Source organism: Cariama cristata, unplaced genomic scaffold (genome assembly GCF_000690535.1).
Source record: "Cariama cristata isolate BGI_N322 unplaced genomic scaffold, ASM69053v1 scaffold46083, whole genome shotgun sequence".
NCBI lineage: Eukaryota > Metazoa > Chordata > Aves > Cariamiformes > Cariamidae > Cariama > Cariama cristata.
The window spans coordinates 20217-44847 of record NW_009610950.1 but is presented as its reverse complement, the minus strand read 5'-3'; the positions used below and the strand labels follow the sequence as shown (position 1 = coordinate 44847).

The 24631-nt window shown below is 35.2% G+C and overlaps 1 protein-coding gene across 1 annotated transcript; it reads left to right on the top strand.

The window, feature by feature from the left end:
- Positions 1-2950: 2950 nt before the first annotated feature.
- Positions 2951-23811, top strand: FRA10AC1 (fragile site, folic acid type, rare, fra(10)(q23.3) or fra(10)(q24.2) candidate 1; the record flags this gene model as incomplete). The annotated part of the gene is made up of 13 exons (XM_009698046.1): positions 2951-3027; positions 4958-5050; positions 5132-5177; positions 7101-7177; positions 7866-7949; positions 8444-8528; positions 14380-14425; positions 18438-18551; positions 19567-19609; positions 21108-21232; positions 21827-21865; positions 23226-23310; positions 23769-23811. Coding segments are annotated over 13 exons (957 nt in total), but the record flags the coding sequence as incomplete, so codon positions are not given.
- Positions 23812-24631: the final 820 nt, after the last annotated feature.

Below are 24631 nucleotides of genomic sequence, written 5' to 3'. Positions count from 1 at the left end.
GCATTCCGAGTTTCTGGCAAATTCAGATTTGTCAGAAAATCAAAGGTTATGTTAAAGGGTTTATTGGTGAAAGTAGTTATTTTAAATTTTCTTCACAATTTTTGTATGCCCATATCTACATATACCTCTTAAAATCTGGTAGCTTGGGCACAAAGCTTTGATATCTGCTCTTCTTTTAGTACGGTTAAATATTAAATACGTTTTCCTTATCTGGGATTGTTGTTTGGCTTTTTTTTTTGTGGAGGAGAAATCAATCTTGAAATTTTACAGCACTAAGCAGATGTCTGTTTACGCTGTCCTTCCAAAACTGAAAAGATTCATTTATGGATGAGATTCTTTGATGGAGTTAATTTTTATGTTGTACTTAAAAGTCAGATCATCTTGATATCATCCTAAGGCATCAGGTCAGTAATTGTTCAGTCCTTGTCTCAAAGAGTGCTGTCCAGCAGTCCTGGAGCTGCTGATGTCAGACCCAACTTCGGTACAGTACCTGCCTGTTCCTGCTGTTGCCTTCGAAGAATGAGTGACCTAGAACTGTCAGGATATCAGTCGTGGTTTGTACTCTTTTTCACTCTGAATTTATCTTTGAGTGATTGTAGTGATGCAGAGGAATGGCTGAAGCTCTGAAGAGTTTTCCTGTTGGAAAAGCAGCCTCTCAGGACCTAGTGCTAGCCATGCCTGCCCTTATATTCAGTCACAGCATTCCAAAAGGTAGTCATCACCTTCTGAGAGCCCTACAGTATGACTCTCATGGAGCAGCTTGTCTTGCATTTTTTTTTTTTTGAGTCATTCCTGGAATCAGTTGGGAGCTGATTGCTGGGTATGTCTACTTCTTTCCTGGAGCCCATCATCCAAGGGCAACTCCTTTGGGAAAATCTCCTTTTATTCAAGCTTTTCTCTTGCCTGTTTTTATATTTCATCAACTCATGTTGCCTTTCATGCATGTTGTGTTGGCTTGGACTTTCTCCCCTTTTGAGTGTGAAGGGAGCTCTCAGCATTCATCTGGGAATCATTACTTTTGCCATTTAAAACATTCCTGGATTACCATGATATTTTTTAAATTTAGAAGGCAAGTATAAATATATTTACTGCACAGTCATAATGTATTTAGCCTTTTTTAAAGACCACGTAAGCTTCATTAATAAAAGTAGTGACAGGCTTGCTGTTAGAACCATCTCAGCTAGGAGACCTGCACCTGAGCTGTGGATTATCATAGGACTGTGCTGGTAGTCACATTTTCCACTGTTGCAGCTCTTTGCCAGTGCATAAGACCCGCTTACACCAGACCCTGCAGACATCTGCTGCTCTTTTTTTTGGTAACTGATAATTTTTGTGTCTCCTGGGAAATAGAAAACATAAAGGCAAATCAGAAAGTTCTGATTTGCTTTTGTTCAAATATATGTATATGAGAGCTGTGTCTTCTTCAGAAGAGTTCAAGAGTGGAAGGAGCATTACAGTATTAAAGCAGGGGAAAAAGGTACAGTTTATTATTATTAATAAAAATAGTTTTAAAAAACCTTAAAAATCAATCCTTCACCATCAGTATGAGAAGATACTGTTTTACATATTCTGCATGATACAGACCAGTTGTTGATGTCAGTAGAGGATACAGTTGACTGTCCAGCATGGCATTTCTGGGAGGCATTGGCATCCAGAGAAGGCACCTCATCAAAATCATCCTGCAGAGATGGGTCTATTTTGCAGATTTTGTTTTTCTCAGGTTTTTGTCTGAGGAGGAATATAATTGTAGGTAATGTAGGAATCATCAATGCTGAATCAAATACACTGTTTTTCTGAGTTTCTTTTCTCATGCACAATTTGAATTACCAAGATACTTAGGAAGTATATGTCAAACCTTTCCCCATGCAGATGTGTAATAACCATCCCTCTTGTTGCGTAAATGTTCCAGTTGTGTAAATGCTTTTTTGGTGTCGGTTCCAGTTTATGCAGTTCCTAGCTCTGGCAGTTCCCTTCCTATGCTACCCCTCCAGCTGGCTGGTGTAGCTGGTTCGGGAGCTCTGGATGGACTGTCAGGAAACTTCTCTGAGTTAAAAGAATCTTTTTTTAATAGGATCTTTTGTAACTTGGGTGAGTTGTTTGATCTGCTTCATGTGTAGTTTCACAGCTGTAACTGAACAACTGGAAGGAAGGTACAAGAGTAGGAGTGAGGGAGAGGAGGTGGGATCTACTTAAGCCATTACTTCTGCTGAAAGAATTGGACATGTAACTGTGCCTTGAAAAATGGAGGGGATCCTGGGCATCAGTCAGTGCTTGATCATTTGTTGGCATTAAGATATGGGATATTTTGGGTTTTTTACATGCATTATTTTGACATTGTAGTCCCAAAGTGTGTGGAAAAAAAAATTTCATTTCATGGTAGGAATGTTGTGCTGGTTAGACAGTAATTTTTGCAGGCATATTGTTATTTTCCATTTTAGTTACCATTTCAATCAGCTTTCCAGCTGATCCAGTAAGATCTAATGATCTAAAACGCTGTATTACAGCCCAAGAAAGTTTTATTCTTATTTTTGTTTGTTTATAATGTGGGCACATCAGTTCCTGTCCTCCAGCCCTCTGAAAGTAGCTCCTGGGGAAATTACTCTCCTTTTTCTCATATAAGGGAGATTGTTTGAAAGTGAAGACCAAAGACGTTTAACATACTTTTGGTTTTCTGCAACTATGTGAAGATTTAGTATGAGGACATCTGCATATAAATTATTTATAAAGTGATCTTTTGACAGACTGACGATACCTTTCTTTGCCCTGTGTTATTTAGAATATAGTCTGCATTGTCTGTTGACTTTGGTTTGGTTTAGACATATATGAGAATTTGCACTTGCTCACTTGCTCTGTCTTTCTTTTTTTATGCATGATGGACAGTACTGATTTCTAGTTGTGCCATGTCTATATTACATTAGCAGGTGTATTGACTGTTGCCTATTATTTGCAGGCACGTGGCCATGGAGGCTATGATTCTGATTTTAGTGATGAGGAAAATGGAGATAAGTCTGTGCAAAAGACTAAAAGGTAATGTCATACAGAATTAACACTTGGCATTTTGTATTTTGGGCAATTGGGCTATTACTGTGTGTAGAAGATTATGCTGTGGTATGTAAATTCTGGTGTTGAAACGGTTTTTGAAAAATCAGTCTGTTTGATTCCTGCATCTCCTGATGTCGAGCTTGCCAAAGCATGTTGTCTCCCAGGGGCAGCTGGTTAAGATCCGTTCTGCCATGTCCATCTGGTGTCTATATGCCCCTCAGTTCCTGGAGCAGAGTGTTTCGTTTTTCCGAGCATTAGTATCAACTGCTGGGGTTTGGCTGTGCTTTTCATTTCACTGTGATCCATCAGGACACGTGGAGCCGCTAAGGGAGCAAGGCAAAAAAGTCCAAGTGGCAGCAGGCTTTGTAGATATGAAACACCTGCTTGGAGGAAGTGAAGAACTGATGCTACTTGTTTATTATTTAGTTTGTGAAGAGACCTGGGAATTGGTAAATTGTGTTGTACTCACTCTTTGAAATGTAATTATGCATCTCTTATTTGAGATGACCTTTGCCCATTCTTTCAGTGGTTCGCACAATTAATGACCTTGGATTTTGTAGTCTGATGTCATTATATTATTAGGATTTTTATTTATTTATGTATTTATTTTGCCTTGGCACAATAGTTCTTCAACACTTTCTGCACTGTACTGAACATTTTGCCTACATTATGCATATATTTTTCTCACCTTTTCCTGTCTCTCCCTTGCTCTGTTATTGGACTTTATTTAAGGCGGCTTTCGGGAAACTTTCCTAGGACTCTTGCATATTTTCCTTTGTAGTAAAATTGAAAGAATGGGTCTTGTAGTGTCTGACTGCATTCTGGGAAAAAAAATTCATGTTTTAATCATTCAAATAATAGCAGGCATTGTGCTGTTCCATTTATTTTATAAATATAGCTGTTCTCCATTAAACCAGTGACTGGTTTTCTTCAGTGTTCGTTTTCTTTAAAAGGCTATTACACATTATACCATTCTGCTTTCTAAGTGGAATATTAACTAACCCATCAGGAGCCTTTCGAAAATACCATCATTACCCTTGTTCTGGCACACTACCACTGATTCCCAGTAATGCTATTATGTGGGTTCACTGTATATATCTATATCCTTTTCTTGCTCTGTGATATTTATTTTCACTTTAAGGAAAATAGTAGTCTTAAGTCCTATATTCCGTAGCTTGAAATATAAATTCCCTGGCTTGCTTTCTACAGAATTCTGACTTCCATTCTTTCTGCCAGCTGATAATAATGGAAAAAATCTTTTCTTCACCTTTATTGAAGAAGGAAACTAACTAAATATACCTTTTACTAGCTAAAGTGTGTTGCTTGATTTAACTTTTTATTACTTTCTTGAATTCTGAAAGTATTTTTAGCTGCCCGCTGACAAGTATGGTTGACAACACAGTACTTAAATTTTAAATTAGTGATTCCTGTGATTACACTGCGAAAGACAGAGCTGTTTAATGAGGTATTGAGACATTAGCATGAAAGGGTGAGATAGTGTTACCAGCAGTCACTCTTATTCAGTGAACATACTGTCCTTCCTGTTCCTACTTGGCTGTGTAGCTGGGATTTATAGAAGGCTTTAAATGTAGAATTAAACTCAGGCATCTTCAGGGTTTTTTCATTGTGGTTCTGTAGTGATAATATTGATAAAATATATATTGATAAAAATAAATATTAAAAATTAAACAATTTTCTTTAAATGCTAACTGTAAGCAAATGCCTTTCTGTTTTTGTTCTGCAAATGAAGTGAGGTCTAAGCTAACATTCATTCTGAAGTTTAGTTTTATTCATGTAGAAACTAGCAGTATAACAGGTTTTGTTACTCATGTTAGTGCAGTTTGGCATATGGAAATGTTACTGCTTATGAAAAGGTCTTGACTAACTTTTCTTCCTTTTTCCCCCCTACCTTCAGTATAAACGAAGATGGCCTTCTGATGAAGCCATTCCAAAAAGCAAAACAAGGCAGTGTGGTTCACAGACAATTTGCAGCTGAAGAATGGGATAGGTATCTTTTATCTATTGCTTTTCTGAGGCATTTTGCCCTTAATGTAAAGATAGCTCACTCAAACGTATTTGTTATTAACAGGGAAGAAGCAAGAAAAAGAAGATTTCATTTGATAGCGATGGATGCTGTATCCTTCTGTTTTGTTTTATTTCATGTTTAAAGATGGGACACAGGTTACCCATTATGGTGAAATACTGGGATTTCTCAGTGATCACAGCAGTTGACAGTGCAGCACCAGATACTGAGTCGTTCTTCAAATTAGCTTCTTTTTGTTGCTGAGATGTCTCTGAGAATGCCTCTACTCAGTAGAGGCCTTTTCAGATTCATCCTATATGCTCATTTGTCCTGTTTGGGACAAAATTATTATACAGTGAGTTTCATTTAGACTGACACAAAGACACTTTGCTCTTTCAGTTGTGTTTATACAGAACATAATTCTATATAAGGCTGCTATTATCTGTGGACAAATACATTTCTACTGGAAATTTAAGAATGCATTAGTTAATTCAAAAGTCTATTCAAAACAGCCTTATCTCCGGTAATATCTTCTACAGATGCTCTAATGTAAGCCTGTTTAATATCATGTGCAGTTGTATTTTTTTAAAATCATATTTCATGCATAATTTGGAACTATTTTTATAACTGCTACCTTGTTTAGATTACAACCTTTCTCCTTTTATTTAGTTTTCACCTGGGGCAGTTACATGTTTTGACTGGGTGTATCTGAAATACCATCAGTTCCTTGTTTGTTTAAATACTTGTTCTTCAGCAGTAACAGTTAATAAATTAGAAAGTAAAGACTAATTAAATATGGAAAGACTTACTGAAATCTGGAAACTCCAGTAAACAGAAAGTAATTTCTGACCTGCTTAGAATTTGACCAGGTACTACATAAACCATTGTATGTCTGTAAAGGGGACATATCTTAATCAGTCCCACTGACATTGTAGGCTTATCGTTAGCCACAGAAAAGCCTGTATATTCTGGAATGACTACAAAACTCATTGTGCAGAGACTTTTATGAGTTTCTGCTAATGTTTTTGAGTGGTTCCTATAAACAGGAACCTTTACTGTTAGGCAATTTTAGCACCTAGTAACTCAAATGACAGAACAAAATAGTATGTTGTGTTAAATGTGTTTAATTGTGCCAGTTAAACCTTCTGGTCTTGCTTCTCTGTTCCATCTTATTTGTGGTGGAAAGAAAAAAAAAAAAAGACACATACTGAGGTTAAATTAACTTTCTGAGGACCTTTGGAAAATAAAATGTTTTCTCAATAAAATTCTAATACATGTCAAAATAGTAGATTGATACACATTATTCATACGGATGCAGTAGTTGCCAGGGTATGTACCAGGAGATAATGTATTTCCTAATTTGCTGCTTCAGAAACACCATACAAATTAATTGAAAATATTTTTGAGTAACTATATATAATGTTTTATTTATGAAGACACTTATTTTCTGAATAAGTAATTACATATTTTTACTCAAATTATGGTACAAAATGTGTTTCAAATCACGTCTCTGAGACCAAAGTGTTCTAAAAAAAGCATTACATATTTTTCATCATTTTCATCTCCAAACTAAAGCGGATAACTTTTATTTGTATGTTGATGGTAGAATGTAATAAATTGTTCCATTTTATAGCCAGGCTATTTTTATAATACAAAAATACAAACCTGTTTTAAACCAAAACTGCAGTACTAAGAAGCGATTGTCTAAATTACAGCTGAAAAAATGAACCCATTTTCTATGTATATGCTTACAGAGCATCTTTGATAAAGGAAGACAATTTTATAAAGGTCTGGCAGCTGAATGAGGTTTTAAAGATTAAATTGCATTGAATTCCTGTATTTGGAAAGCAGCTTTTATGAGAGGTTATAAAGTAAAAATTACTAATTAATTCCTTTCTTTCTGGAAATTACTGAACTGTTTTTGAGAAAAAAACTTCTTTCTGTTAAGTATATGAAAAGTTTTTACAATTTTTTTAGTTTTAAAATATGGTAAAATAAAAGAAGTTCTGAAACAATCCTTAATTGCTTTATTCAGTATGAAAGACATAAAAAGTTTGTGAGTGACTACATTTTATACTATGGTGGCAAAATAGAAGATTTCCGACGTTCTGGGTAAGAACCCTTCGCAGTCTTTCCCCTCAAGCCCACAAAGCTCCCCTGTTATGTAAAGCCATTAAATATATATTATAGCTTTTGAGGGGGGAGAGGAATGTGGCTGTGTATCAAATTACTAATTCGTTTGGTCACAAATAGTAACTGCAGTCATTGTAAATATCCAAAACACAGGATTGCCTTGTTTCATTTTGCACCATTATTTTTATATGAGAACTTACAATGAGCTGAATTATTCTTGTTTTGTTATGTAAAAGGAAAGATGACAGGTGAGCATTAATTGAGGGTACATTGAGAAATATCTGGCAGTACTTTCAAAATAGCATTCTGAAATACTTTTGAAATGTGCAGAATTGCTATCCATTGTCCAGAATAATGATAACCTTCTTTAGAGCTATCTATAACTGCCTTCTAACATTACTGTCTTCAATAAAAGGTATAAAAAGTATTTTCAGACAGGATCAAGTCATCCACAGTTTCAGTGTTTGTTTTCCACTGTAAAGTTTTCATTTGGGAAAAGGTATGCCAGGGAATACACTTTTTGATACTTTTATTCCATAGCAGTATATTCCTTTATGTGGTGAGGTGGAGATGAAAACTGTGAAATACTGATGTTTACCAAATTATTATTTGACTGACTCTTCATTTTAATGTTACATTGTACTAAAAAAAATGTGTCCTTTTATAGAGCAAATGACAAGACGGATCTTGATGTTATAAGAGAAAACCATAGATTCCTGTGGAACGAAGATGATGAAACAGACATGAATTGGTACCTGGAACTATTATAGAACATACTATTTTTAGATCACTTGAACTAAATTGTAGTGTCCCCCTACTAATTAAGAATTACTGTACATCCTGAGTGATCATTCTTTGATCTTTAATGCATTTAAAAATGAAAGACCTTTAGGAGGTCTTTCATATTGTAAAATTACTCAGTGGCAAAATGAATTGATGAGAGAAAGAACTAAGAAATATTTGTGTGTTCTCTGAGATCCAGATGACTGTTCTGAAAACTCTGAAAGAAGCCTAGTTTGAAAAAATATAGTTTAATTTGTGCTGTCGCTATATTTTAGATGTATTTTTCCAGTTTTATGGATATTACCCCTTAGCTCAATGAGTATGTTTCTGTTGCATTTCTAGCTCTGCAGCTTGTGTTCTTTGGATGAAACAACATGTCTTTGTCTTGCTAATGTCATTACAATGTAAAATGAGTTTTATCATGTTCTATATTTAATAAAAAAATAATATATTTTGTTATAGGGAGAAAAGACTTGCGAAGAAGTATTATGATAAATTGTTCAAAGAATACTGTATAGCAGATCTCAGTAGATACAAAGAGAATAAGGTACATTTCATTTTTGTAAATCATCTTGGTTTTAAAGTATGTCCTTTTTTAAAAATTGCCTTATGATTGTGGATATGTTGTGAAACCAGAATGTTAGAACCCCTTCCCTAGAAAGAGAGTTGTGAGAATTTGTCAAGTTATTTAATAAGCAGCAGCAGTTTAAATCCAAGCATTGTCACTGCCCCAAAAACGTGCTTCTGTGGGAACAGGAGCATTTCTCTCAGATGGTGTTTTATGAAGAGGTACATTGTGTGTAAGAAAAGCAGAAAATGCAGAGAGGTTAAGGAGAGAAGACTAGAGAGGTTTGCCTGGAGAGAAGCACTAGATGAAGCCTAAAAAAACCCTGGGAATGTTACTGTTAAAAAAAAAAAAAAAAAAAAAAAAAAAAAAGGGAAAAAAGTTTAAAAAGAGAGAGTTTTGTATTTGAGTGCTGGCAGAAACAATTTTGGAAATGTCTGTTCTAAAGCAGCATCTTTTGCTGGTTGTTCTTTCTGTTTATGGAAACAGGATTTGTATGTTCTTTGTAAATAAATAGAATTTCTTAAGAGGAACAGCCCAATTCCAGCACCAGTTTTTCTTCTTAACTGGAACAGCCTTTGTCATTTCCAAGTTTTTGACTGACTAACCTTTTAGTCAAAAAGAATATATGAATTTTCTATTATGGTTTTGCGAAGAGTGTTGCTGAACTCGAATGTGTCTTAGTGTTGTTAGCACATAGTAACAACCCAGCCCCTGCGAACAGTGTCTATATAAAGTTCTTTGAGACTATTTATAGTATTGAAAATTACACTCACTGGTAAATATTTGCAAGGAGTGGGCTTAAACTCTAATATTAGGTAGAAAAGATGACAACCTTCTAAAGAAAATTGGAACAGAAAAATGCAAAAATTAAATGAAAATTAACAGAAAGTAAAATACTGAAGATGTCTTCCCTCCTGGTTTTTTGAGTAAATTTGATTTTATTTTTCTATAGCTGTTTCATATCCCTCAATCTCCACCCCACCCCCCCAACTGGTTTTCCCTTGAGCATGCTTACAGATTTTGTTTCTTTCACTACTGTGCCAAGTTTCCATATGTTTGCTGTCTTTTGTGGGAAACTGTTCCGCCCCAGTTTCCTTTATTTTTTTTTGTATGTTGTGCAAACAGTGTTTCCCTGTCAGACTTCAAATGTGGCTGTCCTAACTTTGAGGTCACTCTGAATTCTTAATTATGCTCATAAATCATTACCTATATTTTTTGGAATAGACATGTCAGCATAACTCTGCTGTATCATGTAATTTGTTCTCTTATATTACGTTATGCTTTCTGCTCTCAAATACATTCTGACCATATGAGAGTCCTTTATTAGAAACTCTTAGAAAAATAGAAGAAATGAGATTTTTCTCAGATACTGATTTATCCATACCCATGTTTAGTACAGAAGGACGTCAAAGGAGGTTTTTTTCTTGGAAGTCAGAAATAGGCTGCTGATCCCATTCACGCCAATGGAATGGAGTTTGTGCTTTCAGATTTTTTCTGCCTTGATTCTTTTTCTGCATTTCCAGAAACTGGAAGTTGGATGTCTTTAGCACCTTGTGCCATCTGTTTTTCAGTGCTGGTGCTGAGAGGTGCAGAGTGCGTAACAAGCTTCTCAGCTGGCCAACCTTTGTATGATAGTTGTTGATGCTTTATATGATGATGCTTCATCTTGATATAAGAAATTGTTTACACTGGGAACATTCATTCACTGTAACAACCTTCCCAGTGACATGGTAGAGTCCCCACTCTGGAGGTTTTCATGATGCAATTGCACAGGGTGATAGACAATGTCATCTAGGCACCCTTTCCCACAAAAGATTGGACCAGGTGGTCTTCTGATGTCCCCTCCAACCTGGGCTGTTCTGTGATTCTATGATTCTATATCCTCCTCGGTAGTGTCAAAGTAAAGTTGGGAAACAGTTTTCTGTGATATTTTTAATATATATATTGCATAGATTGAGACTTGCACATGCATACTCATCTGTCTTTTCACAGCTGTAATTGTTTTGCTACTAGCCAAAATCTTCTAGCCAGCTAATTCTTCTAAACACCTCTGCCTAGAGATTGTAGCTCAGATCTCATTTAGAACTTTTCTTCTGAAAAAAACCCTACTGTTTTCTTAAGTACTGGATAATGATAAGGACCAGTTTCATGGGAGGGGCTCTCTTGAGGTCTGAAAAATAAGCAAACCATCTTGTCAAAGACCGAAGCCCCAAGAAAAACAGTAAGAAACCCCAAGACATGTGAACCCCCAAGGCCACAGCGACTCTCCAGTTGCTCATTCAGACTGTTTCAGACACATACACACACACACACAAATGGCTGGGACTGCCCTAGTCCCATAGCAGACCCCCTGTGCCGTCATCCTTAGAGGTACACAGGTGCTCTCACAGCCAGAGCTGGCTGGTGGAGGCCCACTCACTCTCCTTGCTCCCAGACCAGTTCATCTAGCTGATGGCTAGTTTGGCTTGGTCTTCACTGGTGCTCACACACTCATGTGCACACCTGCACTTACCTCCGTTGCTGGCACTGTAGGCAAATGGGACCCTGTGACCCACGGTCCCTCTTTTCTTTGTGTAGTTAGGACATACAATCTTCTCCTTCACTTTTAATGAGAAATGCCAAGGTGACCCTCTGGTGTGAGGCTTCTTAGAGACACTGGAAGAGTGTGCTCTGCTCTGACAGCTCTTGCTTGTGATGGCTCTGTTACTCCTTATATTTTTCCTAGATCAGAATTTTTTAGGTCAAGGTTATCTTTGAACCTTCAGTGCATCCTGTCTGCAAGCTTTGAGGCTGGTAAATGACCATCTGTATTGTCAGATAGTTTAGTCCTATTGGCAGTTTTGCCATGCAGTAGGGGAGAGTGCTCTGCATGTAAGTTTTACTTCGATACACATTGCACTAGAAATGTCCTCTTCTCTTTGTTGACTTATTTTCCTAGAAAGGTTCTTATTTGCTGTCTCTGTGCTTTGTTTTGTAGCTTAACAGATTGGAAATGTCTCCTATTTGCTAAGAAATGAAATCTGTCTGACACCTGGTCATTAAATAGAATACATTTTATTCTTTTGTTTTTATTTCCAGATCATTTTCAGATTTCTAGGCCAACTTGTCTTCCCCTTGGTAATGTCAATACATTTGCTTTTGTCATTGTTTTTCAGCATGGAGGCTTTCCTGTGAAAATAAAAATATTTAAGATACCTATGGTATTTTTCCACAGTGTTGTCTAAATTCATAATTTCTTTTTTTTCCAAAAGAGGTGTCTGTGTGCATGTTAGTTGTTGCTGCAACCAATGTATATTACGCAAGCAATTGATACTTAATTTGGGAATTTTATTGTTGATGGATATTAAATGATCTTTCACATTTTTAGAACTATAATTTTTTACTAAGTTAGCCATTGGATACTCTTGTAAAGCATCTGTTTTGGAGTTGTTCTACTTGGTGTTGGTCTACCTTACACAAATAGCTTGTTTAGGATCTTGTTGAGCTCATTTAACAAATAAGATGAAGCAGAATAAATATTGTCTGCTATCAATGCTTTTGCATTCCTTAATACTGCCGGCTGACTATTCAAGAACCTACCCTAATTTTTATTTTTCTTATATAGTTTAATCTGTTCTTGATACTTTAGCTTAGTTAGAGGAGTTAAATTGTATTTACTTTTTTTTTTTATTATTTCTTCTTAGCCTTTGTCACTCTCTGCCATTTTCCACTAGTTGGTGGATAAATGATTGGCAGAAATGAAAGCGGATTAGGACAACTTTTGTCCTAGATGTAGTACAAGTGGTTCTGGCTCCCTCCCTCCTTTCTTTTATTTTGCTTATTTTTCTTGATATCATTACAAAAATACTCTCTAAGGATATAATCTGATTCATATATTATTGAGTCAAGTTTGGAATGTGAGGGAAAATTTGTATAAAAGTCTACTTCAGTAGCAAAAGTGAGGATGGATAACTTGGTGGTTGGTGAAGTAGCAGATGGGCTATGAAAAAGCAAACATACAGATAAGGTCGAATTGGTTTTTACTCTTTATTACCAGCAGCACACATGGGCAATATTGGTGCCACAATACTGTTGATGTTTAATCGTAAACTTGCAGTATTTTTCAATTGTATCACAAGCTTTTCAGAATTAGAATACCCTGTAAAACATGAAATACCCTTTAAAAGAGCAGAAACAATTACCATCACTCTTTGGATCAGCTGGTTTCCATCATGAATTCTACATTTACAGATGTGTTTTACATTCTGTTTTCACTGAACTTTTCAGCACAGTTCTTGGTTTTTACAATTGATTGATTTTTGCTTGACTGAAGCATGAGTGGTATAATGGTACTTTAGACCATACTGCAGTTTTGTAGAATAGGCCAAGAGCAACCTAACCCAGCCTTAGCAAACTGTCATCATACACAGTATGATAGCAGAACCTGATCTTCTCGTGTGATTTTTTTACCAGTGAAACCAGTAGGTGTGAAAACATTGTTTATGTTATAATACCAATTAAAAAATTAGTGGTCTGTACAAATTTTTAGTTTTCTTAGACATCTTCTATGTAATATATTGACTTGGGGAAAATCAGTGCCGACAAAACATTTGGCTACTGATGTCTTTCTGCTCAGTTTTTTCAGCTTTGTTATTAAGGTGCAAAGCATTTGTATGAGAGTATGGCCCATTCTTAAAAACCAAAACTTTTGTTTCCTTGTTTTTTCTGATATTCTTTGAACCACATACCACTTCATGCATGAGAAATCCATGCTGTTGCCCTTCAGGTGAAGAATTATTATGGTTTATTAAAAAAATCAACTACATTAAAGACCACACACAGCAATAGATACTTGTACTTCTGTACAGTTTTTAAAATTAGAATAAAAACATTGGAAATCAATCCAGTGTATTACAGAATTTATGCCACTGCATCTGCAAAATGCACATTTGTGTGGGTTCAGTCTATGAATGCAGCAAGAGAAGATTCATATTTCAATGGATGCTTTGGAACTCAGGTGCCAGAGGTCAGCTTTGGAGCCATTTTTGTACCTCTTCGATTTTGTAACGCTTCTTCCCTTCTTCCCTCCCCTTCTTTTAACATGAAGTTCAGAGTCTTCTGTGCTTTGCTTACACAGCAGCAATTTTATCTTGTCATCCTGTGTTCATGAATTTTAAACAAAAATACAAGGTGGCCCTTTTTGGAGAAGTTGTATGCCTCTGAGTTTTATCCTCTCTTTCTACTTGTTAGTGAAATAAAATTGTTTTTCCCAGGCTGTTCTCTCTTTCATCTTCAATCTTTTCATTAGACTACTTGCCATTTTGAGAGGATGAAGCAGATTCTACTGGGAAAGAAAAATAGTACATGAGTTGACTACATGTGAAGTTTCTAGGCAATGTAAAGCGAAATACAACATAGTTGTTGGTTTGGTTATTTTTCTCTTATTCTTTAGGGTGTAAGAGGGGACCCATTGATACGTGCTAATATGACTTTTTAGTATTCCAGTGGTCTTCTCAGTTTTCAGTTTGGACAAAATTGCGATGAAGTATCTAGCAGAGTCAGTCTATCCTAATTCGCTATTTGTTCTTCTGCCTGCTATGAAGCCTTTGAGAATGTTGCTGTTCAGTACTGAACAGCATCTGCTGGAATTTGAATTGCATGTGTAAATTGGAATCCTTCTGGCAAGCAGAGGCAAAGAGATATTTTTCATTAACAGAGGAAGAAATTAAATTTTACTAACCAGAATTGAATGGATGAACCATATGCAGGACATCAATCAAATTAAATTAGTCTTCCGATTACTTGAATATGTTGATTATTCACAACTTAATTTTGGTTCTTATCTTAACAGTTTGGATTTAGATGGCGACATGAGAAAGAAGTCATTTCAGGAAAAGGTAGTGCTGGCTTTCATTTTGTATTGCATTTCTCCTTGATTCTTTTCTTGCTGGATTTTGACATAATTTTGTTAGATAGTATTTGACAATACCAGTAAGTTTATCAGATAATAATGGACAGTAAATTGACCTAACTTCTAACTTTGCTGTTTTATGCCACATAGCTCAAGAGTGCATGCTGATCTGCATATATTAAAATTAAGAAAACATATGGTTTATTTTCACAAGGTCAGATTTGTAATGAACACCCATATAAAGTATTTGATAATGTAGGATTTTATTGTTACGTTTTTTAACTGTTTTTCTCCAGTAGTTCTATGTTATCTCATTAATCTTTGATACCTTTCATTGAAGTCACTCAATTCTTTTCCTCAGGAAATAATTTTCTTAACAGTTTCTCCAGTACTGTTTTGCAAAATGTTAACTTTTTAATTAAAAGTTCCATGTGTGATGTCTGGTTTAGGCTAAATTGGTTTTGAAAGCTTCAGTGAGAATCAGTGGGAATGGTTGTCATGTCTCCCAATCCTGTTTCTAAATCAATAATTTATTCTGGCTGCTTGTCTGTGTGAGTTTGTACCAATATGTTATTGGGACTTTACGCAGTGGTCTCCATTCCATAGTGTAGGCACATGAATATTTGCAAGTAGCTGAACAAGCAAGAAAATGATGTGAATGTATTGCTGTTCCTGTGGGCAGATCTTCATACACATGTATGGTTCTCAGAAGTCACGCATGCACACACAGGAAAATTGTGTGGAGTGATACTGTTGAGCAGAACAGTTCTGTAAACAGCTCTATTTGTTATAATATATTACAAGAAGTTAGAAATACACTTTTTTTTTTAAAAAAAATATATTTCACAGGAAGAAGTGTGAAAATTAATGGTGGGGTTTTTTAAGCTACAAAGATTAAAGCTTCTAAAGGTAGTTGTAGTCGTATATTGCATTCAGCACTATAGATTGTATTAACAGATAGTTGCATTTGATATAGTTATATGCTTTATTGAATGATTTAAAAAGATAATTAAAATTAAATGAGAAATGTGTAATTTATGAACAATTATGTCTTCATGGGGAAAAATAATTTAAAGATGGATTGTACTTTTAATATCTGATACTCCATAATTAAAAATGTGGGAGAAAGTGCAGAATTACCTGTTTTAAGCTTTTTTATGAAATCGTAATGGAAAACGTACAATTGGAACGTAAGAATTGAGAAATAGTATCGTTCACCACTAAGGGGCGCAAGAATTCAATCTTATCTTGTGTATTAGATGCTCTTCTCAAGTGCAGTTTCAAACGATCATTTAAAAAATGGCGTGGATCTTTAATGCCTTTCTTTTGCTATTTTTAAGTATAAATCAGTAATATAAATTGACTTAATTAAATGTAATAAAGCATTAATACCTACCTGTCTGATAATTCACATTAAAAAAGAGAGAGCATGTGCTTATTTTAGCTGTGACAATAGCAGTGGTGATGAGAACCACTGCTGGTGGATTGTACTGTGGTTTGAGGTATGTTAAGAAGGGATCACAGGAATGGGTTACTCACATTTGCTTGCTTTACTTTCAATGTCTGTCTTTGTAAGGTCATGGAGAAAAAGAAGGATTAGGATGAGTGAAAGGAGAGGTATCACTTTTATTACTAATTGTAAATGCCAGATTATTTCTTCCTTTTCTTTCCCACTCCAATCTTTCGGCATAGGTGTTTTGAAAGGAGACCATATTGGAGTTTGCTGCTTTATCTCCTTAAATTTAAAATGTAACCTTAGTGGCGGTTAATGGTGTAATATATTGCCAGTTTCAACAAATAGTTCCACAAAATGGGCGTTTTCTTAACTAAAATCTTAAGTTGGGGTAGAAACTCTACTTTAAAATTTTAAAATTGGTGAATAGTAGGCACATGAGTTAGTTGGTCTGAAAATAAATCCTTAAAATGAAAAGCTTTTAAGCTATTTACAAAATTGTATTTCAGTTGCCTTCCCAAGTACTTTTTCTCTACTTTTAAAGCATGGATAGTAAGATATGGCATAAAATTTTAACATAGAAGGTATTTTAGGCAAAAGGCGATAGTGGTAAAAGTTTTCGGTAGGAAAATAGGTAACAAGTTCATTGAGTAGAGGTTGAAATAGGACTTTTTCAGCAATATGCAGAAAGAGCAAAGCTGAACATAGAGTTTATCCAAAATGGATTTTACATACTGTAAAGAGCAGCTAATCATAAATAAAACTGATACGTCTCTCTTTTCTCTCTGCCTGTTTAACTGGGTTTATTCTGGGATTTTTTTTCCAAAGATGTGAAATAAACAATCTGGTTAAGTGCCAAAAAGTTTCATATTGTATAAATTGTTCCTTGTAGATTTTTACTTCTTTATAACAGATAGAAATCATTCCTGGTGACACGGGGTACTGATAGCCATACCTCGTATAGGGCTAAACATATTTAATGTATATTAATTTGAACCTTTTTTTTAATGGGAGTCCTGGGGTGGGGTTTGGTTCAAGTGTTAGCATTGCAAGTGGTTTTACATTGCAGAACTGAAGTATCTGAGGACAGTGCCAATCCATTAGTTACCAGCTTAAGCAGAATGTTCTGAGGCTAATCGTTCGCCAACAGTCCTGCTTGTGAGCCTATTAATACACATCCTTATTGCCACCTCTGCATACAAATCAGTCTTCTGCAAAGGGAATATATGTATCTTTATTACTGCAATATTGGGAAGCCAGTGTTGTAATCAACATCCATTGTGTGCAAATTGTTTTAAAATTAGTGTTGTATTTGCCATAATGAACCCCAGGAAGCTTTTAAAGATTCTATAATTTCTCACAGAACTGAATTTGCTTTTGTTAAAAGTGCTTATGGAAAGTCATTAGAATACAAATTGTATGTCCAGTATTTCAGGTGAACTAGTAAGGTGGTAAGAACACAGGCATCTTAATTTTGTACATACACAATACTTTGAATAGTTTGATGTCATTAAAGGTGCATGTCTGAATCACAACTCCTGATCCATCATCCTCTGCTAAGTAAGTAGTCATTTAGGATATGCATTTAGGAGTGATTCCAGAGAGGGGCCACGAAGATGATCAGAGGGCTGGAGCACCTCTCCTGTGAGGACAGACTGAGACAGGTGGAGTTGTTCAGCCTGGAGAAGAGAAGGCTCCAGGGAGACCTTATAGCAGCCTTTCAATACCTAAAAGGGGCCTACAAGAAGGCTGGGTAGGGACTTTTTACAAGGGCATGTAGTGATAGGACAGGGGGCAATGGCTTTAAACTGGAAGATTTAGATTAGATATAAGGAAGAAATTCTTCACCGTGAGGCACTGGAAGAGGTTGCCCAGAGAAGTTGTGGATGCCCTATGCCAAGTTGGATGAGGCTTTGAGCAGCCTGGTGTAGTGGAAGGTATCATAGAACCATTATGGTTGGAAGACACCTCAAAGATCATCAAGTCCAACCGTACACCTGATGCCACCATGCCCACTAAACCATGTCTTGAAGCGCCACATCGAAACGTTTTTTGAACACCTCCAGGGATGGTGACTCCACCACCTCCCTGGGGAGCCTGTTCCAATGCTTAACAGCTCTAACAGTGAAGAAATTCTTTCTAATGTCCAGCCTGAATCTCCCCTGGCACAACTTGAGACTGTTTCCTCTTGTCCTATGATATAGATATAGTCTATAATATAGAATGTATCCTGGTGACGTTAATTTCTTCAGAATTTAGTATTAGGCATATTATTTCTTAACATATGCCTTTATCTATACATTGTCAAACACAGTTCAAGTTATGTTCTTTCTTTGCAAATATGCAACATTAGACAAGTATGATTGATTCCTTGGTCATTATTTGTTAGTTTCCTTCATCTAGATGTTACTTTTAGATTTGTGCTTTTTTCTTTGAAAGAAGTGGAAAACAAAAAGCAAAAACTGAGCAAAACTGGAAATAACAACCCCAAACATATGCATATTAATCATTGAACCATGATTTGCTGTTTTTGACCTCTTTAAAGGTCAGTTTTCCTGTGGAAATAAGCACTGTGATGAGAAAGAAGGCCTGAAGAGCTGGGAGGTGAATTTTGGTTACGTTGAACATGGTGAAAAGAGGAATGCACTTGTGAAATTGAGTAAGTCGGCCTTTCAAGGATATATACACTTAAAAGAAGACAAATAGCATGTGCTTTAAAAGCTATCGAGTGAGACCCAATGATAATGGTATTAGTTCAGGCAAAGTAGAAAATACTGAACAGGAGATAATTTTGTTAAATTAGTTACAGGTGGTATGATGGTCTTGATTTGGAGAGAATGGGTATTATCATTATGTATGACAAAGTTGTCACAGGTTGAGCACTTCGTGCTGTATAATTGGTGGTATCATAAAATTAGAATAACTGATTATAAGCTGTTCTGTGTACAAGCACGTCTGGTTTTAATGGACAATACAGCATTGCAAGGAGGGTTTCATCATTCTCATTGCTTGATCAGTTACATGGCTTAGGAGTCCTTAGGGCTTTGGACCAGACAACTTTTTGCACATCTTCAGCTCTACTGGTTTTATTTTTAATACTTAGGTTTTCTTCCAAAAATTCTAACTTTAATTAAATCACTTCCTCTTCCATTCTTGCCTCAAGTGGGATTTTTTATTCAATATTGTATATATTTTGATATGTTCATTAGATAATTAAACTTACCACAGTTCACACAGTTACTTTGTGTAAAACAAGTTAATGATGTTTTTTCTTTTGTGCACAAGACACTCCATGTGGCAGCACTTGGTCTCTGGCAAAGCTGTAAGAGACTTATGGGTCTTCAGCATAATTGTAGAGCAGTTTGATCTGTCCACAAATGTCCATAAAATGGGATATCTGTACATGAGAAGCACTGATATATTTTATGAAGAACTGCCAGTGCTAAACATGTGATTTTTCTCCAGGTTTAGTAAAATCTGGGTTTGTACTGAAGACTTTTATCATGGTATTTTTCTCAACCCTGGCTACAATTATGTTGTAACTTTTGTTTTGAAGGAAAAGCTACTGAAATTGGAAGATAGTGTTCTGTCTAGTTTTGTGTATGTATTAATCAGTTTTGTTAATTATGCTTACGAAATACATGGCTGTAATGTTCTGATTCTTTCTTTTTCAGGACTATGTCCAGAATGTTCCCACAAACTAAACTTTCATCACCGGTAATGAAATATCTTGAAAATACGGGGGCTGAATTATTGATAGATTACAGCTAGAATGAACAGCAAACGGGGGAAGACTTCAGCTAGATGATCAGGAACTTCATTTATGCTGAAATAGACTCTGTTCTGGAGTTCTTGTAAAGCCACTGGCTTGACACTGTTGAGAGTTAGATATTGTTGGACCAATGAAAGTACAAAACCCCTGAAACTGGAAGAATCCCATCCCTACCCTCACAAAAGTTTTTTTTTGCTTAATTTCAACCCAGTGATTGTTTTTCTTTTCAGACAGTTTATGCAAAACATTGTCTTTGTTATTTTCCCTCTTGCTGTGTTTAAGAGCTGGAATGCTTTTCCTTTTGTTAAAAATAGTGGGTTTATGTGTGAGTCAAGTGACTGTGTTTTGAAATTTTGAATTTGAGTATTTGTTCTTCTTTGAGAATCACTTACTAATAGGAGAGGAAAATAGTGAATTTGGAACCTATAAAATGTATGCATTAAGATTTTTTTATTATTATTATCTATAATCTCACTGAATTCCACAACTATTGATTCTCAGTTTTTGTGATTTTCTGAATCGATGTGGCATTAACTTAGTTGCACAGCTCAGTAATTAAGCCATACAATTATCTGAAAAGCATATGGAAGGGAAACCTTTGAGTTAGGCAACAATGGTTTCTTTTCTAAAGTAAAATCAAAGGTGCATTTAGATGGATATATCCAAAATTGTTAATTAATCCATTTTAAAAGTTAATTCATATTCAGTTTCATTAAAGCACTATATAGGCACATATTAAGAAGGAGAATTAACTAACTGAGATTAGTTTGATTTATTTTGCTTCTCTTGGGAACTAAAATTGTAAAACCACTTGAATTCAGTATAAGCACGGTCAAACATTTTCTCTTTGTCAACTGCAGATTAATACTTGCTTTGTAAGAATTTTACTGACTTCTTTGTGCAAAGAAGCAGGAAGAAGTTAGCCTATGTTCGTACTATAAGCCTATGTAAGTAATGCTGAAAATAAAATACATGGGTTGTTGGTCTGCAGCAGGTTCTTAGGCTTGAGATTCTCCTACTTCAGGTTTTGTTGCTATCAAATAGGATAATATATTGAAAAACTTGGTTTTACACATAACTGTTTTTCTCATTACATACATAAAAAATTGTTTGCTAAAAGGAAAAATAAGATTTCAATATAAATAAGAATTTGGCATGTTACAAAATTATTTTCTGTATTTAATCTTTGATTGCCAGGTCATTGCTTTTGTTGCCTTACCAGCGTCTTTTTAGCAGCTTTAGCATTTTCTGTCCTTTATCTTCAGCTATAGAGCTCTAGTGTTTCTATAGCCCTTTTCATTTTAACTGCATTATTTTTTTTCAGTTTAACTAGTGATAGGGTTCAGAAAAAATGACAACTATATGACTGAATTAAATACTTTAAGATTTACTGTTGCTTGAGGAGTACATATAATAGACGTGTACATTCTTTTTTTTTTAAAGGAGGAAAGAAGTCAAAGCACACAAGAAAAGACGCACAGATGTACCAAACTCTAAAGAGCCAAAAATTAAGAAGACAAAACTATCTTGTTCAGCAAAAAAGAAGTCTAAAAAGAAGACCCATAAAGGTAAATTTAAATTTTAAACATTCAATTTTTAAAATATTCAAATATGTTAGTTGAATCTTAGTTTTGCTGTAGTTTCATACATATAGATATATAATTATGTATAAATATAGATATGTAACTTTCCTGACTGTAACACAGGTTGTCAAGAAGCTAAATTTCTTAGGTAAAATTTCCTGGGTGCACAAAAAAAAAAATTGGAGGAAAAAAGATAAATTTATTATATTTTACAGAGAGGGAGAGCCTTTTGAAAAATATGCATTGCAAGGAAAATTTGTCCAAGAATTGGACATTGCATACCAGAAAGGGGTGTGAAGTATGCTTTGGGGTTGAAAGCCTTTTGGAAATGTTAGATAACCTTTTTACACCACAGATCTCAGGATAACGTATTTGAGCTCAAACTGATGACCTTTGAACTCGTGCAAAAAAAGTCTTTTTACTTCAGTGTTTGCTTGCTTTCTTTGAATGTATGATGTGTGCGTGCATTTGGAGATGTGTACGTGGAATATATTGTGATAGAAATATCCTTGTAAACAATTTAAGATACGGATAAAACCAAGAGTAGCTTACTATTTTTTATATGGTGTTTCTTTCCAGATCAGATGTCTTCAGAAGATTCAGAGAATTCTGATAAAGGTAAAGTATTTGAATATTTTCTACGTTTTATGTTTTTGTAATAAGTTGTTTTATTTCATAATCATTTTTCAGTGGTCTTAGTTTTATTTGCTGGTGGTTTTAATATTTTATATGATAAGAATGCTGTGTGAAAACAAGCAGAGATATGAAGGGTCAAAATAATTACTTACAAATTCTTGGAGAAAAACTAAGGAATTTCAAGAAGGAAATATTTTAAGTTTAAGTGAGCAATAAAAATGTGGGCAGATAACAGAATGGAAATAATCACAAAAAAAGAGAGGTCAGAGTGTTCCAGAAAAGAGTAGAGGGTGCAAAAATAGGTACATTGTTAATAATTGCATGGGTCCAGGAATGCAAATATATGCTGTGTAATGTGTGCTGTGTAATGAGAGTACTTTTCTGATATAGTAACTGCTACGTTTCCCTTCAGGGAATGATACTAATATGTACTCTGCTCAAAAAATTAATAGATTTTAAATAAATCCTAGGCTTTAACTAAAGACTTTTCCAGGTGCCGCCTGTAGTGCCTCAGAGACCTACTTGTTGCAGGTGGATGCACTCAGAGTCTCAGTGACTCCTTAAGCACTGGTTCTATCTTGGTAATACCAGTCCCCAGTTTCTTTTTTGATGAAACAAGCCGCATCTTCTGGTCATGCCAGTTCTTGCTGCAGACTGTCTAGAAGGGATTGAGTGTTTCTACTGGTTGCTCTGCTGTGCTATACGTTTTTCCAAATGTCCTCAGCACCTAGGTTTTTGCAGTTAGATACAGGAAGACCTGAAGCGGTTTTCTTATGACTTGGACCATGCCCGAAGTCTTTGTTTTGTCTGGGAAGCTCTGTTGGAAGATTGGGTATTTTTTAGGTCAGGGCATATTTCTGATAAAGAGATTTTTGTTGTTGTTTTCCCTCCTTCTGTATACTTACATGAAAGAGTTATGCAGTAATCCATGTTTTCTGACCATTTCACTGGTAAGTTGCAGTTAATAGAAGTTATCATTCGAGTAGAAGTAAAGTAATTGATTCATTTAGTGTCATGAGTTGGAACTATTGTAATTCTGGGTTTGTGATTATAAACCCTTAATTTTAGGAACAAAGTGCTATGCTGCTGTTGTGTCAAGATCAGTTTTTGACATGATTGTTGCTATGTTTGGCCAAAATACTAGTTCATGATACCCAAGTCTTTTTGGTGCTATATTGAGTAATATTGGAAAATGTTTTCATTTTCACTTTATGCAAAATGAAGTGTTCTTTTTATTCTTGTGGTCACAACTACACTTTACTCCTAGCAATATACCATCTAAATAAAAAGAAGATCAATTCTTTTAAAATTTATTTAATAAGCACTTTAAATTTTTTAACAGATTCAGATAACAGTGATGCACAAGATGGTCCTTCAGATGCTGACTTTTGGAAAGGTCCTCTACAAGAAGCAGATGAAAAATCACGGTTAGTTTGATCTAATGAACTTGTAGCTAGTAAAACGTACACTGTCCATTCAGAACTGCAAAGGCAGAGATTTTTCCTGAATGTTTTAATGAATATTCTGACATTTAAAATTATGTCAAATCTCCTTCCATGTAGTGAACCTAAGAATGTGCTTTTAAAGAGGAGACATACAAAACACTGGAGGAGAACCTTTGTCAAACCACTACCATACTGTCTCACCCCCTACTGTACCGTCAGTTATCGTAGAAGTAAATACTGACAGTCAACTCACTGCTGTTGCCAGATAGGGAAATGTGAATAGTATTGGAGTATAGTGAGTAGTGAGTAAGGCAAAATTATCTATACCGACTACAAATTGTAATCAGAAGCCTGCTAAATCTTTGTCGTACAACGATTATGTCCTAGTTACAGATTCAAAGCAGAACTTTCTTGGACTTTTTTTTTTTTTCCCCCCACAGGGAGGAGGAGTTTGATGAGTATTTTCAAGACTTGTTTCTCTGAAACTTGTGATTGATGTAGGCTGATTTTCTTCATGAACTATCAAGATGAAAGTCTGGAAATCCAGTCATAATTAGGGATCAGAGACCTCTTTCTGCCAGCATACCTTTTCTACAGTCACTTACATGGACCGTTTGGGTAGATTATCTTTGTAGAAGGCTTCAGGTCTAAAAACTTTCTTTTTCTTGTGGTAGGTTATATACTCATGAAATAAGAGAAATGATTTTTTTCAGTTCAGTGCAAAAGACTTAGGACACCCAAACTTAAAGCAGGAAGGTTGTAAACAAACAAGAATATAGTTTGTTGACGTTACATCATGGAAGTTGGCTGCTTTTTATTTTAACCCAAACTTCAGTTATTGCCAGATTTTTGTAAAAGGGCATTTTGGAAGGTTCTGTTAGTAGTTTAAAGCCATACACTTTAATAGATTCATATTTCTAATTTATTAAACAAGAATTAATAGCCTTAAATTTGTTCGCCATTTAGACTTTAATACTCAGGTATTAGACTCTGTAAGTATTTTCAAATGCTATTGGAGAAGTTCAGTTTTTATCCAATATGTATTATGCTTGAATTAAGTAAACCGTATCTGAAGTGTCTGCCCTACTCCTTAAAAAAGTTAGTTCATTGTGACTTTGTTATAAATTTTAGTTATAATATGATGTGACTGATAATTCCACTTCTAAAAATCTGATTGGTTGGTGACCTTTTTGATATAAAAAATAAAGTGTGTGGCTTTCTACTAGAGATGTACATGTGACTTTTATGTTATCTGTGGTTTCTGATCTCCTTAACATTGATTGAATGTTAATCCTTCTTTAGA